Source organism: Musca autumnalis, unplaced genomic scaffold (assembly GCF_047663935.1).
Source record: "Musca autumnalis isolate F117 unplaced genomic scaffold, ASM4766393v1 scaffold_1, whole genome shotgun sequence".
Taxonomy (NCBI): domain Eukaryota; kingdom Metazoa; phylum Arthropoda; class Insecta; order Diptera; family Muscidae; genus Musca; species Musca autumnalis.
Window position 1 is genome coordinate 278,526,501 of NW_027411644.1, and position 15,432 is coordinate 278,541,932.

Genomic DNA, 15,432 nt, shown 5'->3' on the forward strand with positions numbered 1-15,432 from the left:
TCGTCAAACAAAAATAACGCTCTACAAAACACTGATACTACCCGTGCTGATGTATGGCTCTGAAGCCTGGGTACTTGCGCAAGCAGACATGGCAGTGCTTGGTGTGGTTGAGAGAAAAATTCTTCGAAAGATCTACGGACCAATCTGCGTTGACGGTGAATATAGACGTCGCATGAACCACGAGCTGCTATACAACGACATCAATATTGTTAAACGTATCGAGATGCAGCGACTGCGTTGGCTAGGCCATATCATAAGAATGAACGATAATGAAACCGCTAAAAAGGCGTATAAATACGGACCGCTTGGCGGTGCAGGCCAAGGAATAGATGGCGCAAACAAGTGGATGATGAGATGAAAAGGCGCGGTATTCCAGAGTGCGAAGCAACAAATAGAGAGGAATGGAGATCTTTTCTTAGTTCGGCCTATGGAACAAATGTTCTGTAATGGGCCAGCTACGTAAGTAAGTAAGTAATGTATGGATCAAATCGGTCACTCCCTTCAAGAGTTATCGTGCGCACAATTTTTTCGAACATTTTTGAACTTTTGTGTGGGAGGTACCTGAAAGAGTAGGCAGATAGGGTTTATCTTCGAACTGAAACTAAGTTTGAACAAAATATAGTGAAGGCCAAATTTTGGACCGAATCGGCAGTTCCGTTCGAGAGTTATGTTGCTCCAATCACTACACACATTGTCACAGGGGTTTTTTGCATATTTCAGGCTATTTCCTCAGGAGGTATGGACTTGCCCCTGATTAAACTTGTATCGTCGTATGGGGGCACTGAATACAAGTTGTTACAACAGTTCCTAAACTGAACTTATCCGAAATTTTGTGTGGGAGGTACCCGAAGAAGTGGACCGATTGGGTCCATATTGCAACCTCATCTAAGTCTGGTAGAAATTTCAAGATGTGCAAAGTATGGACCAAATCGATTAAACCAAGAGTTATCATATGCACAAATTTTACGAACATTTTCGAGCCTTTGTGGGGGAGGTACCGGAAGGAGTGGACCGATATAACCCATCTTCGAAATTAAACTAAGTTTGGACAAAATATTACGAAAGCCAAATTTTAGACCGACTCGGTTGATCCGTTCGAGAGTTATCGTGCGCTCCAGCCAGACAGACAGAGGGACGGACATGGTTAAATCAATTCCAAATTGTCGTGTTTCAAGTTCTATTGGACCATGGTGGTTAGTGAAAAATATTCTTAAAAAATTCACAATTATTGGTTTATTTTAAAAATAATTCAATTGTGTACCAAAGTACTAATATTGCAACATTTCGCCCCCACTACGACTCTGACAATGATAATTGTCTGCTCATGAAATGTTACCAAACATAAAGCTGACAATTTTTCACTTGAAAAGAAATTGCAGTTTCTTTAGCAATTTACTGATGCACTCACACTCTAAAGTATTTTTCCTTTTTGTTGGCATTTCAGAGGACAACAACAACGACATTTTAAATGCAGTCATACGGAATATGGTTACTGCCACTGTTAATGCCGCTAAAGCGTATGCCTCCAACTTTCAAGTTTATGCACATTTATGGAGTGAAAAATATTCACAAGTTCTCAATAGACAATTGTGTGAAACGGTGCCGAAGGCGGTTGTGGCAGCGGCGACGACAGAGGATAGGGGCTACCAAGATGCCGGCTCAGTGGCAAGTGACAAAAAAGAAGAATACACCATGAACCGAGGTTACTATGTCATGGAAACATTCAAGCGTGAGGTAAGTGGGAATATTAATGTCAACGGACAAACACAAACACAGGGGAGAGTACAGTGGTGGAACGAACGGAAGTATGAATAAACATGTTGTTGAGATATCTTCTAGATGGAGATGAATGATGGTGGTGGCAAAAAAATGAAAGTGTTAACAAACGGCACAGACAGTATTTAGTTGGAAACCAACATGCCACAACACAACTTCAAGTAGAAATGTTAAATAGACAAATGTCACCATGTCCAGGTGTATTCGTGCGGCTTCTTTTGTTGTTATTGTTGTGCTCTAACGTCTGTTCTGGCAGGTTCAATTGTTCACTTCAAATGGTCGTAAAAACTTTATGGTCATCATAAATAACCAAAGGCAAATGTAAATTATATATGTATGAGTATTTTGACACACACATGCATATGTTTCGAAACTAAGCAGAAGTTGGCTAGCCAGTGTGTGTGACCAAATACCCACAGCTATGATGGGTAACCTGAATTGAACTTTTATTTAAGTGTTTTTTCTTTTGTCTCCAAAGCAATTTTCAAAACACTTATACTATTGGGTGTGTGTGTTTGTGTGTGCGATTGTGGCCATCACTGTGAATGTGTGTCCTGACCACAATACGTGTGGTCAGTTGGAATTTTTATAAAGATTTGCCACATAAATATGTACATATGTATGTGTGTACATGTATGGCAAAACTAAAAGAAACATAAAACAATAAGAAAAACCACTACTGCACATCATACTTGGTGTATGGGCCACTCAAACATACACACACACTCACACCAATACATTCCATGAAATATTAACTCACATTCACACATGCACATTTATAAGATAGATGTGCGACCACAATCACACAAGTTGTGCCCACGGGACCAATAACATTTGATAAATGTTGAGCATTTAAGGCCAAACTACTTGGCACTTTTGGTGGCTGAATATAACATAAGAGGGTCTTGGTCTTGGTCAGGAAACTTCATCTTGTCTTGTTTTGTTGGTACACAGCTACTTTTGTCATCTGAAGCACATACTCACAGATAAACACACACACTTGAAAACTACAGTCATATATGTATGTACTTAAGAGTCTGTAAATGTGATGCAGCTTAAAAAATTCCATTCAGTTTGTGGATATGGAAAACCAAAGTTATTTCTTCACTTATTAGAATCACCAAAAATATTTCTTATATAAAGTGGACTCTTTGGTTGGCACAGTGGTTTTCCATAAAAATATTTAACAAAATCCAAGAATATTGTTTTGATGGTCCTTAAAAAGAAAATTCTTAAGAAATCCACGCCTATTGTTTTGTGGTCCTTGAAAAAAAAAATCTTAAAAAATCCACGCCTATTGTTTTGATGGTCCTTGAAAAGAAAATTCTTAAAAAATCCACGCCTATTGTTTTGATGGTCCTTGAAAAAAAAATCTTAAAAAATCCACGCCTATTGTTTTGATGGTCCTTGAAAAGAAAATTCTTAAAAAATCCACGCCTATTGTTTTGATGGTCCTTGAAAAAAAAAATTCTTAAAAAATCCAAGCCTATTGTTTTGATGGTCCTTGAAAAGAAAATTCTTAAAAAATCCACGCCTATTGTTTTGATGGTCCTTGAAAAGAAAATTCTTAAAAAATCCAAGCCTATTGTTTTGATGGTCCTTGAAAAGAAAATTCTTAAAAAATCCAAGCCTATTGTTTTGATGGTCCTTGAAAAGAAAATTCTTAAAAAATCCACGCCTATTGTTTTGATGGTCCTTGAAAAGAAAATTCTTAAAAAATCCAAGCCTATTGTTTTGATGGTCCTTGAAAAGAAAATTCTTAAAAAATCCAAGCCTATTGTTTTGATGGTCTTTGAAAAGAAAATTCTTAAAAAATCCACGCCTATTGTTTTGATGGTCCTTGAAAAGAAAATTCTTAAAAAATCCACGCCTATTGTTTTGATGGTCTTGAAAAGAAAATTCTTAAAAAATCCACGCCTATTGTTTTGATGGTCCTTGAAAAGAAAATTCTTAAAAAATCCACGCCTATTGGTCCTTGAAAAGAAAATTCTTAAAAAATCCACGCCTATTGGTCCTTGAAAAGAAAATTCTTAAAAAATCCACGCCTATTGGTCCTTGAAAAGAAAATTCTTAAAAAATCCACGCCTATTGGTCCTTGAAAAAAAAAATCTTAAAAAATCCACGCCTATTGTTTTGATGGTCCTTGAAAAGAAAATTCTTAAAAAATCCACGCCTATTGTTTTGATGGTCCCTGAAAAAAAAAAAATCTTAAAAAATCCACGCCTATTGTTTTGATGGTCCTTGAAAAGAAAATTCTTAAAAAATCCACGCCTATTGTTTTGATGGTCCTTGAAAAAAAAAATCTTAAAAAATCCACGCCTATTGTTTTGATGGTCCTTGAAAAGAAAATTCTTAAAAAATCCACGCCTATTGTTTTGATGGTCCTTGAAAAGAAAATTCTTAAAAAATCCACGCCTATTGTTTTGATGGTCCTTGAAAAGAAAATTCTTAAAAAATCCACGCCTATTGTTTTGATGGTCCTTGAAAAGAAAACTCTTAAAAAATCCACGCCTATTGTTTTGATGGTCCTTGAAAAGAAAATTCTTAAAAAATCCACGCCTATTGTTTTGATGGTCCTTGAAAAGAAAATTCTTAAAAAATCCACGCCTATTGTTTTGATGGTCCTTGAAAAGAAAATTCTTAAAAAATCCACGCCTATTGTTTTGATGGTCCTTGAAAAGAAAACTCTTAAAAAATCCACGCCTATTGTTTTGATGGTCCTTGAAAAGAAAATTCTTAAAAAATCCACGCCTATTGTTTTGATGGTCCTTGAAAAGAAAATTCTTAAAAAATCCACGCCTATTGTTTTGATGGTCCTTGAAAAGAAAATTCTTAAAAAATCCACGCCTATTGTTTTGATGGTCCTTGAAAAGAAAATTCTTAAAAAATCCACGCCTATTGTTTTGATGGTCCTTGAAAAGAAAATTCTTAAAAAATCCACGCCTATTGTTTTGATGGTCTTTGAAAAGAAAATTCTTAAAAAATCCACGCCTATTGTTTTGATGGTCCTTGAAAAGAAAATTCTTAAAAAATCCACGCCTATTGTTTTGATGGTCCTTGAAAGAAAAATTCTTAAAAAATCCACGCCTATTGTTGTGATGGTCTTTGAGAAAAAATTCTTAAAAATTCCACGTTTAGTGTTGTGATGGTCTTTGAAAATTCTTAAAAAATCCACGCTTATTGATCTGTTTTAACTTCCCACCACTGTGCAGCCGCCATTAATAGGCTGGAAGTGCATGTGTTCGTTCGGAATGAATGTTTTATTTCTTATGACTTTGGTTTCAGATTGCTTTCCAATTATGCTGATGTAAGGTCGTATGGCAATTGGCATTGGTCTCCCTTGCTATGCTAAGAAAGAACAACAACAACATCCCATCGACCAACCAAACCAAGAAAATAAAACACTTTGAGACACTTAACAGAAATACACAGACAAACAACCATCCATCCACATACAGTCGACGACAATCGGCAAACTTAAAAGACCTCCTTTTTCTCTGTTATGTTTTTCAATTTTTATTTGCGGTTGAGGTTAAAGTTTTGCGGTTTTTTGAAGCCTATTAAACACAAGAAATTGGTTCATATATCATGCGGTGACCGACCATTCGGAATACCAACCAACAAAACTGACCAAACACCAGTAAAACATGGTAAATTTAAATACGAATGCCTATCGACCAATTTGGGGCAGGACACATTGGTCATATTTCTCTTCTTTTTTTTTTGTTTACATTCCCTTTTGAAGTTGAGCTCCCTTATCCCCACTAAGGAGTGTACAGCTGTTTTTATTTGCATGCTCATGACATGCATTTGTTATCGCCACTCGAAGGAGACTGTTACGTTTAATATATAAATAAGAGAAAACTTATTTCAGTTCGAAGGGGGATGGAAGTAATTGCGGTATTGATTCAAAGGGAAAAAGTAATTTATATTACTTTTGTCATTATTTTATATGGCGAATGAGATGTTACAGCATATGGGACCGCATCCCTACAGTTTGATGTAGCAATTTTAGTTTCATATAAATTAAATTAATAATGTAAACACTGGTAGTAAAATGTTTTGAAACTACTAACTACCTCATGGCTTATATCAGTACCTTAAAGATTTTATCCATTTTTTCTCCGATGGGTTTCATTAGGATTTAGAAAATATTTCGGCAAATTCTCCTAATAAAAAACTGAGATTGCATAAATTCTGTATAGATGTTTTTATTTTGATTGCTGGGTAGATGAATTATAGGCTACATAAAACCATTGTTTGCTACATCTTTCCGTATTACACCACCTTCTGGTATCACGTATCTTGTGACGTTAGTCAGATATTTTATATTTTTTGACAATAGAAAACATATAAAAATTTTATAGCTGTATAAATCGTATAATCCGTCGTAAACCCAATAAATATAAAAATGATAGTTAGCCAAACTATTCAATTGAGCTTCTCAAGTTGATACATGGAAGGTACCAACGCATAGTCATAAATAAAAATTATCGCATTGTGTTTGGATGCATGCACAGTGGATGGTTTTTATAGGGAGGTCTGACAAACATACTTATATATAAGCAATCGATCGGTATTGGTTCCAGGTGAGCAAATCATCTTTGTATGTCCAGTTCCCCTATAACGGTTCTATTGGGTATTTTGAAATTTCAGCCACATTTAAAACCAAATTGTATGTAACAAATGTATAAGTTTAGACAACTTTTTGGCAATATTTTATGAGCCAAGTAATTATACCAGCTATGAAAAACATCCATAATATCCACGACAACAAATTTCTGCAACCAAATAATTGTTCCATAAACATCCCAGACGGGACAAGGGAAACTTTTCTCATATTAATGAGTGCACCAAGTTTCATTTTAGCTCAATGATATGGGACCTACTGTTCATCACCGAGTCCGAAGGTCGTTTTACATGGCTGAAATACTCAAGAAATGTCGCCAATATTACTTAGTGGTATTTTACCACCATTGAAAATTCTTATGTTGCCTGGCCTGGGAATCGAACCGCTGACCTTCTAAGTGCAAGGAGGGTGTGTATACGATTGCACCACGAACAGAGTTATATAGGAATTTATTGTACTGCAGGGTGTAGTTTGACCCCAATATAACGCCTTTTTTCTTTTTTAAATTAATGGATGATCCAACAAGAGGTACTTTTTCAATAGTCTTTTTTTTACAGATTGACATTTTATCATGGAAGAGCTTACGCCCCTACAACGTTTACAAATCGTTCAACTTTATTACGAAAATTCGCGTTATGTGGCGAGTGTGTTTCGAGTCCAATTTTGTTCAGTGATTAGTCACATTTCTGGCTTTATAGGTATGTAAAGAAGCAAATTGTCACATTTGGGAAGAAGAGCAACTTAAAGAGATTCAAGAGCTTCCACTACATCCAGAAAAAATAACGGTTTGTGGGTCGGTGGAATCGTCGGACCCTATTTCTTCAAAATGATGCCAGTTAGGACTTCATCGTCAATGGCGACCATTATTGCGCCGTGATAACCGATTATTTGATGTCTGAAATTGAAGTTCGTAATCTCGGCGTCATTCGGTTTCAACAAAACGGCGCCACTTCCCACACATCGCATCAATCAATGGATTTATTGAAAGAACATTTCGGTGTGCACGTTTTGGACCAGTCGATTGGACACCAATATCGTCCCATATTACTCCGTTAGACTTTTTCCTGTAGGAATATGTAAAATCAAAATTGTATGCGGATAAAGCCGCTTCGATTCCGGTCTTGGGGGACCCCGAATCATAGACTATTGTATGAATAGACAGAGAATTGGTAATGTGTTTGTTTTTGTAGGGTCGCCCTTACACTCAATATGCTCTGTGTTCACTCAATTGCATTTTGTTTTGGGGTAAATTGCAAATTTTTGTTGATTTTTTTAAGGATGTAGATCCGGCCAATATTACCCACATATTGTCTTTAACCATTATATATTGTTTAAAAATGCATAGTTATTGCCATTTTAAAAATTGAGTACCTCGTCAACTTTCTTAATTCTCACACAATGTGAGAATTTGAGTAAAAGGATTTCTTTGTCTATACATACATTAGTCTATGACCCGAATCCTTCTGGGAGTATTGAGACTACAAAACTCATGTTTGGGCTTTGTCAAAGCATGGTTGAAGGCATATCTCAGAAAACAATCCACAAACTCTTAGCTAAATATTGCGTTCTCTACTTTTAGTATAATGTTACATAAGAAGCTTTATTAATTTCTTAATTGTACGAATATAATTTAAATATTATTAAATAAAATGTTACATAGTTTTGACAAATAACAATCGATCCTTATGATATCCCACATAATTATTCGCTACTAATAAGCAACAAGGACTCTGGTTGGAAACGAACTAAAAAATGGTGAACTTTGATTTCTGGAAAAAAAAGTACAAAAGCCTGGGAGTTTTTAGAATGTTGTGGTCAATTTTAGGTTTTCGCGATTTTACTTGGAAACCGTACGTCCTATCGAAGTGGGGCTAACGAAAATGTTATTGCTGGGAAAATTATGATTTATGATTTCTAGGTTTTACAATTTTTGAGATAAAGAAGTTCAGGTCACATTTTTCAGTTTTTTCTTAGGTTTTCACAATTTGCTTGAAAACGGTAAGTCTAATCGAAAGGGGACTAGAGAAAATCTTATAGGTTTGAAAATTCTTAACAAGACTGGCTTTCGTAATTTTTTCCTAGTGTGCGATATATAAGTTTAAGTTGGGAAATTGCAGTCATGACATTGTTTTATAAGGAGACAATCAGTGAATTGTACCAATATGAACTTTTATATCTCAAAAATGGTAAAACTTACGAAAGTATCATAAAGGACAATCTTATAGAGAATTTTCACTGCTACAATCTCATTTCGATAGGACTTGTGGTTTCCAAGAAAAATCAAGAAAACCTTAAAAAACCCTAAAAATGGAAACTTTGACCACGATTTATTTAAAAAGCGCTCCGGGAATTTTTTTATACCCTCACCCCAAGTATGTTTAGACGAAATCCGTTTCAGACAATTTGGAGTTGATTTAGCCATGTCCGTCCGTCTGTCTGCTTGACCGTCTGTCTGTTTGGCTGGAGCGCACGATACCTCTCGAACGGATCAACCGATTTTGTCCAAAATTCGGCTTTCGTAATATTTTTTCCAAATTTTGTTTAAGTTTGAAGATTGGTTATATCGGTCCACTCCTTCCGGTACCTTCCCCACAAAAGTTCGAAAATGTTCGGAAAATTTGTACGCATGACAACTCTTGAAGGGAGTAAGGTTCCAGTATGGGCTCAATCGGTCCAATCCTTCGGGTACCTCCCACATAAAATTTCGGAAAAGTTAACTATAGGAGCTGGTCTCCAATCGCTTTGATTTTTGCTGTAACAACTTGTATTTACTCCCCCCATACGGCGGTACAAGTTACATTATCGGCAAGTCCATACTTCCTGAATGGTGCAAAAATCCCCTGTGACACCGTGTGTAGTGGTTGGAGCTCAAAATAACTCTCGAACGGTTTTGACGATTCGGTCCAAAATTTGGCTTTCGTAATATTTTGTTCAAACTTAGTTTAAGTCCGAAGATAAGCCATATCGGTCCACTCCTTCAGGTACCTCCCCCACAAAAGTTCAAAAGTTTGGTCCAAACTTTCGATCTCTAAATATTGTCGAAACTTAGTTTATGTTCAAATTTGGGCCCTATCTTCCCAATCCTTGTGGTAACAACCACACAAATGTTCAAAATTTTTGTGTTGTTAAGGGTCTGTTTGAGGATCCTTTGGACATTTTTACCGAAGGTTGGCCCTGTTTACAGCAATATGTGATAAAAAAAAGCCCTATCTATCGTTATCCCCGCAAATTTTTGAGCTTTAATCCTATCCATACTTTTGTCGGTTCATATGCCCAACATTTCGAAAACCCCCTAAATACATTAGTTTTTTTTTTTTTTTTGGGAAAAAAGTATTTCAGTATCTCTGTCGGCAAAGAAGAAAAACTCGAATCCGCGAGTGCAGATTAGGCATCCATATCCAGCTATTGTGTAGATAAAATAAGAATATAATATTCATTCAATACTATCAGGAATTAAAAATCGGACGATACCGACTACAACTCATAGACTCCGAATTCTTCTCGAAGTACTGTTTGAGAATACAAAACTCATGTTTGGGCTTTGCCAAAGAATGGTCGAAGACATATCTCAGAAAACAATCCGCAAACCCTTAGCTAAATAATGACAAAATAATATAAGTAGAAACATGTACAAAAGTATACCCTCAGCCTATATGAATTGAAACTTTCATCTACGGACAAGTCGAATGTATTTAGGGTCTATTAAGAACTTTGTGGCTCTTTTGGACATTTGAACTTACCAACAAAAACGTGGATTAGTTTAGGATTAGATTAGGAAGTTCAAAAGTGTTGAATGGATCGACATTGTCCATTACGGAAGTGGATCTTATTTTGCGAGTCATATCTTTTCGATAGGTACCGCGCCCACTAGTGGGTCATCGTATAAATTTGGACCAGTATACCAGGAAGCATGGACTTGTCCACGGAAAACATCACCACATCGAACAGCATCGGTATACATTTCTCTAAGGAGAGGACGAATATGGGCCGTTTTAGAAGTTAAACTATATTTGGACAAACTATTAGGATATGCAAAGTTTGGACCAAATTGGTTTCCCCGTTCAAGAGATATCGTGACATTTTATTAAATATTGGGTGGAAGTACCGGAAGTTGCGGACCGGTATTGCACATCTTCGAACTGAAACTAAGTTTGGACAAAATATGACGAAGGCCAAATTTCATACCCGAAGGTGTGGACATATATAGTCCATATTCGAACCTGATTTATATCTGGTAGATATATTAGGATGTGCAAAGTACGGACTAAATCTGTCACTTCGATTTAGAGTTATCGTGCGTACAATTTTTCCCAACATTTTTGAAATTTTGTGGTGGAGGTATCTGAGGGGATGGACCGATATAGCTTATCTTCGAACTTAAACTAAGTTTGGACAAAATATTAATAGTAATAATAGTCTAGTCTTTAGCCCCACTTCGATAGGACTTGCGGTTTCCATGCAAAATCTTGAAAACCTATAAAATTTGAATTTGACCGCGATTTATTTAAAAAGCGCTCCGGGAATTTCTTTGTTTTTGATTTTTCTCATCTATGAACATTGTGGTTTAAGAATTCGCAATAACTTCCCAGATGTAAGCTTCTTTCATTTAAAATTGATTCAAGAACACGGTGTACTTTCTTACATGTTCGACTTCTAATGGCATCTGTTAGTTATATCACGTTTCGGGCCATGATGTAAATGTTGTCGGCATGGCCAAATAGCATGTAGATATTTATATCTTAAAACCTTATTATCTGAAACATCGCTTGGTGCTAAACATTCCGAAGAGGTGATTTTCTAACGGAATACCGCTTTTTTATACCCTACACCACACCGTGCTAAAGGGTATTATGACTTTGTTCATTTGTATATAACATGCTTAAGGGAACGAGATATATCCTTAATTCCTTTAAGGGATATACATAGAATCATTTTCTCAGTCTACATATGCATGTCCGTTTGTATGTCCATACATTTTTGTAATCAAAGTATAGTCGCATTTATTATCCTATCCGAGTGAAAATTGAGGATTTTCATTTTTTAAAGGACGAACGCTATTGCTTTTGGTAAGACTTAGTTCAGATTTGGATAGATCCCATATATTTTTCTGCCCATTTCCTATATGTATTTTATGCACCAAACACTCCAAGTATATACAATTTCGTTGAAATCTTGAATATGTGGCGGTACTTCGTCTAAAATATGTTTGCAAAATTATATTGAAATCGGTTCAATTAGAGGTATATGATGCAACAAACACACAATATATGTCCAATTATTATAAAATTTAGAAAATGTGTCTAAATTTGGTATAACAAGTAAAAATTTATCAGTCGACTTTGCTGACAGAGATATACCCTCAGCAGGTGTGAATTGAATTTTGAGTGTATGAGCTTGCCGACAAAAATATGGATTTCGTTCAAATCTCAAAATCTTCGCAAAGGAGGTACCTAAAGGATGCACTGAAATAGTCTATATATCGCCCCAAACAGTCATTTCTGTTGGTTACCATATAGTTTAGAGCTTTTGGAGCATTATATCAGGAAACATAGACTTGTCCACGAAAAACATCATATCGCTGTAAACAGGGCTACTAAGAGTACCTTCGGTAAAAATTTCCAAAAGATTTTCGCACAGACCCTTAACCTTAACCTTAAACAAAAATGTTGTTGTTGTTGTAGCAGCCTCTACAAGTACGTTTAATTAATTCTTTATTTTATTGATTCGGCTGTGCCTCCGGCTCCAAGTTCAGAAAGGACGCCACCTGAATAGAATTAGTCCAAAGAGAGAGAGAGGAGTTAAGTCAGTCGGGTTGGCTGGGCAGTTAAACAGGTGCTGCGTAGTATGCGGACCGGTGCCACATGCTGGGCAAATATTCCGCGTGCCATCAATCTTGGCCCAGTAAGAATTGAGGCGGCTGCACCAACCAGATTTAAGTTGTGCCAACACGGCTCTCGTTTGTCTTGGCAGCTGTTGTTCTTCCGCTGCCATGGGTGGTGGATGATCATCCAGGACGATATTCACACTGTAGGCTGCCAGAGCCTCTGGAACCGTATCAGTATGAATGTCTCTTAAGCCTGCCTGGTATGCACGTTGATCTAGAGGATCTCTTTTATTTTTTTGGACCTCTCTCTCTAGATCTCTATAATCCTCCCTAACTCGCCTGGGGGATTCAGGCATATCCACCAGATGGTGATTTGGGTGGTCTTGCCTATAGCATCTAAACAAGTACTGCATCGTCAACATCCTGTTGTGACGACGCACAGGAAGGATCTTTGTCTCCTCATGTAAATGATTCACTGCAGACATGAGGTGACACCCTGTAGCTGTTCTCAGGGCAGCATTCTGACAGATTTGTAGTTTATCCTATTGCGTATCACTTACGTTAGCAAACCACGCTGGCGCCGGATAGCTTACCACAGACCAACCTATCGCGTTGTATGTGGTTAACAAGGTTTCTTTATCCGCGCCCCAAGTGCTGCCGGCTAGGGACTTGAGGACCTTGTTCCTGTTTCTCAGCTTATCGCAGATGACTGTAGTATGCTGGGACGACTTATACATGCTATCGAATGTGACCGCTAGGACTTTGGGGTAGTTTGTGGTCGGAATAATTGCACCGTCGACCTGCACATTCAGTGGGAGCTTCATTTGCGCCGTCCATGTGGTGAACAGTGTGGCTGTTGACTTAGTGGATATTTTCATATTCCTCGCGTGGAAAAACTCTGCAAGATCAGTGAGCTAGGCATTTAGCCTGTCACAAACGTTACCGATATTGGGACCTGACGCCATGAGTGTACAATCATCCGCGTACGTAATTACCTCAATGCCGTCGGGAGGGCGTGGAATTGCAGAGAGGTAGAGGTTAAACAGTTCCGTAGATATCACCCCTCCTTGGGGAACTCCCTGCTTCTCTCTACGAGGTTTGGACTTCCTGTATCTAATTTCCACGTATGACTGGCGACCACACAAATAGTTGATGACCCAGCTTTTCAGACAAGGCAGGAGGGTAGTATTCTCGATATCCTTGAACAGCCTAGCATGGCTGACCGTATCAAACGCTTTATTCAGATCCAATGCTACCATCACTGTTCTGTGACATGGTTTGTCCTGGTTGAGTCCTCGTCCAATATATGTGGAAATGGCGTGCAGTGCTGTTGTGGTACTGTGCTGCTTCCGGAACCCGTGTTGATGATCTGAAACTGGATAACACTTTCTGATGCTGGGGAGGAGTAATGTATCGAGTATCTTTGCTACTGGTGATAGAAGCGAAATTGGCCTGTACGACTCACCTTTACTGCAACATCACCCATCGTAAATTGTGGCGGTTCTTCCTCGGCTGGAAGAGATCGCAAACGACGCAAAACACTTCTCTTCGCCCGGTCGCTATCGGGTGGCTCGATAAATTGTCGGCAGAAATAGCCAGCGCACCTCTTCAGATCTGTCACAGCCACGCCGTTAAACGTGACAGATGTCCGATCGTCTATCCTACCAGGGTTCGATAGCGCCTTAACCGTTGTCCACAATTTATTACAGCCGACTCTAATGTTGCAGCACTTCAGATGTTCTAGCCACTTTTTCCGCTTGTGTTCACTGACTAATCTATTGACTTCTATTGTCAGTTCTCTGACTCTGGGGTCGTTAGGGTTCGTGCGGCGAAGCTCATCACGCTCATTAGCTAATCCCGTCGCCTCTGCTGGGAAATTGGGTCTTATTTCAGGTACTCGACCAGCAGGGATAAATCGAGCGGCAGCAGTGATGATGTCTCGGACTTCCTCTCTGCTACCCGAACTAGTGAACTCTCTGAAACCTTGCCAATCCGCTTTTCCATGATTAATGAAAGTGCGGCGTTCAGAGGCTATGAAGTCCGGTGGTCTGTTTATGGAGATGAGGATTGGGAGATGGTTCGACCCAAGGGAAATGATGGGTTGCCATGTCACATCATTCGTCAGGCCGGGAGACACGATAGATATGTCAGGCGAACTGTGGCAGTCTCCTCTAATCCTGGTGTGTGCGTCCTCGTTCGCAGTGCAGAATGTGGAGCTGTCTATTTGCTCAGCCAGATCTGTACCTCTTTGGTAATTCCCTAGAGCTGACTGCCATAACTGGTGATGTGCATTGAAATCCCCTAGGACCAGCCGGTTATCACCTCACAACAGAGATCTGATGTTAGGCAAATAACGCGGGGCACAGCTATTGGCCGGCGGGATATACACATTCAGCTCTATCTCGGCGGATCCACACCTTACCGCTACCCCCATACACTCCAAGTATAGGTCCCTAGAGTCTAGCTCAGGCGAGAGAGGTCAGTACTGGACAGACTGGTGCAGTAGGAATGCAAGCCCTCCACTCCCACTTCTCGTACGATCCTGGCGAAGAACGTTGTATCCATCACAACTCCGAAGACTGCAGTTGTTGCTCAGCTTCATTTCCTGGATCGCCGCGACCATAATATTTCTCATAAAGTCCACGATCTCATTAATCTTGGTTCGAAAGCCATCGCAGTTAAAATGCAAGAATGTTACATCCTCAGGAACTGGTACAGCAATACGCGGTGTTAATGGCTTCTGCTGATACTGCTGTCTGTGAGATTGCGGGGGAGTTTCAAAATCCGATGATGTTGGTGATGAAGACTCACTGGGGTTCATATTGGCGCAGCACGAGGCAACATAAACCCTGTCGTAATACTCCCTCAGGTAGGTCAGGCCTAAACAGTTTCTGAAATGTACCCATCCTTGACACCCGTTGCATCTGATTTACACCGACCTATGTTGGATGAGACGTTAACAAACGGAACAGAACCATGGCCCGGGGTTACTCTCAATCCCAGCACGGACCAAAAGAATCCGGAGCAGGCAATCCGGGACATGCCGCCCCCAAGATAAAAATAAAGACGCACACGAACAAGTAGTTGCTAAAGTGACGGCCCCTGGCCGAGAAGATGGTTCCTCGGGTCAATCCGGTACATAGAACCGGGAATGTTGATCATTTGTGTGGGTGGTGCCCTAAGGAATGGACCGATAGGGCCC

General features: G+C 38.8%; 1 protein-coding gene across 1 annotated transcript in view; it reads left to right on the forward strand.

The window, feature by feature from the left end:
- LOC141389570 (dynein beta chain, ciliary-like) overlaps nucleotides 1–15,432 on the forward strand; it is a 230,674-nt gene that overhangs the window by 130,314 nt on the left and 84,928 nt on the right. The window contains exon 12 of the mRNA XM_073961276.1: nucleotides 1,445–1,734. Coding sequence (XP_073817377.1) covers nucleotides 1,445–1,734 — 290 coding nt within the window. The remainder of the gene's footprint in view (nucleotides 1–1,444; nucleotides 1,735–15,432) is intronic.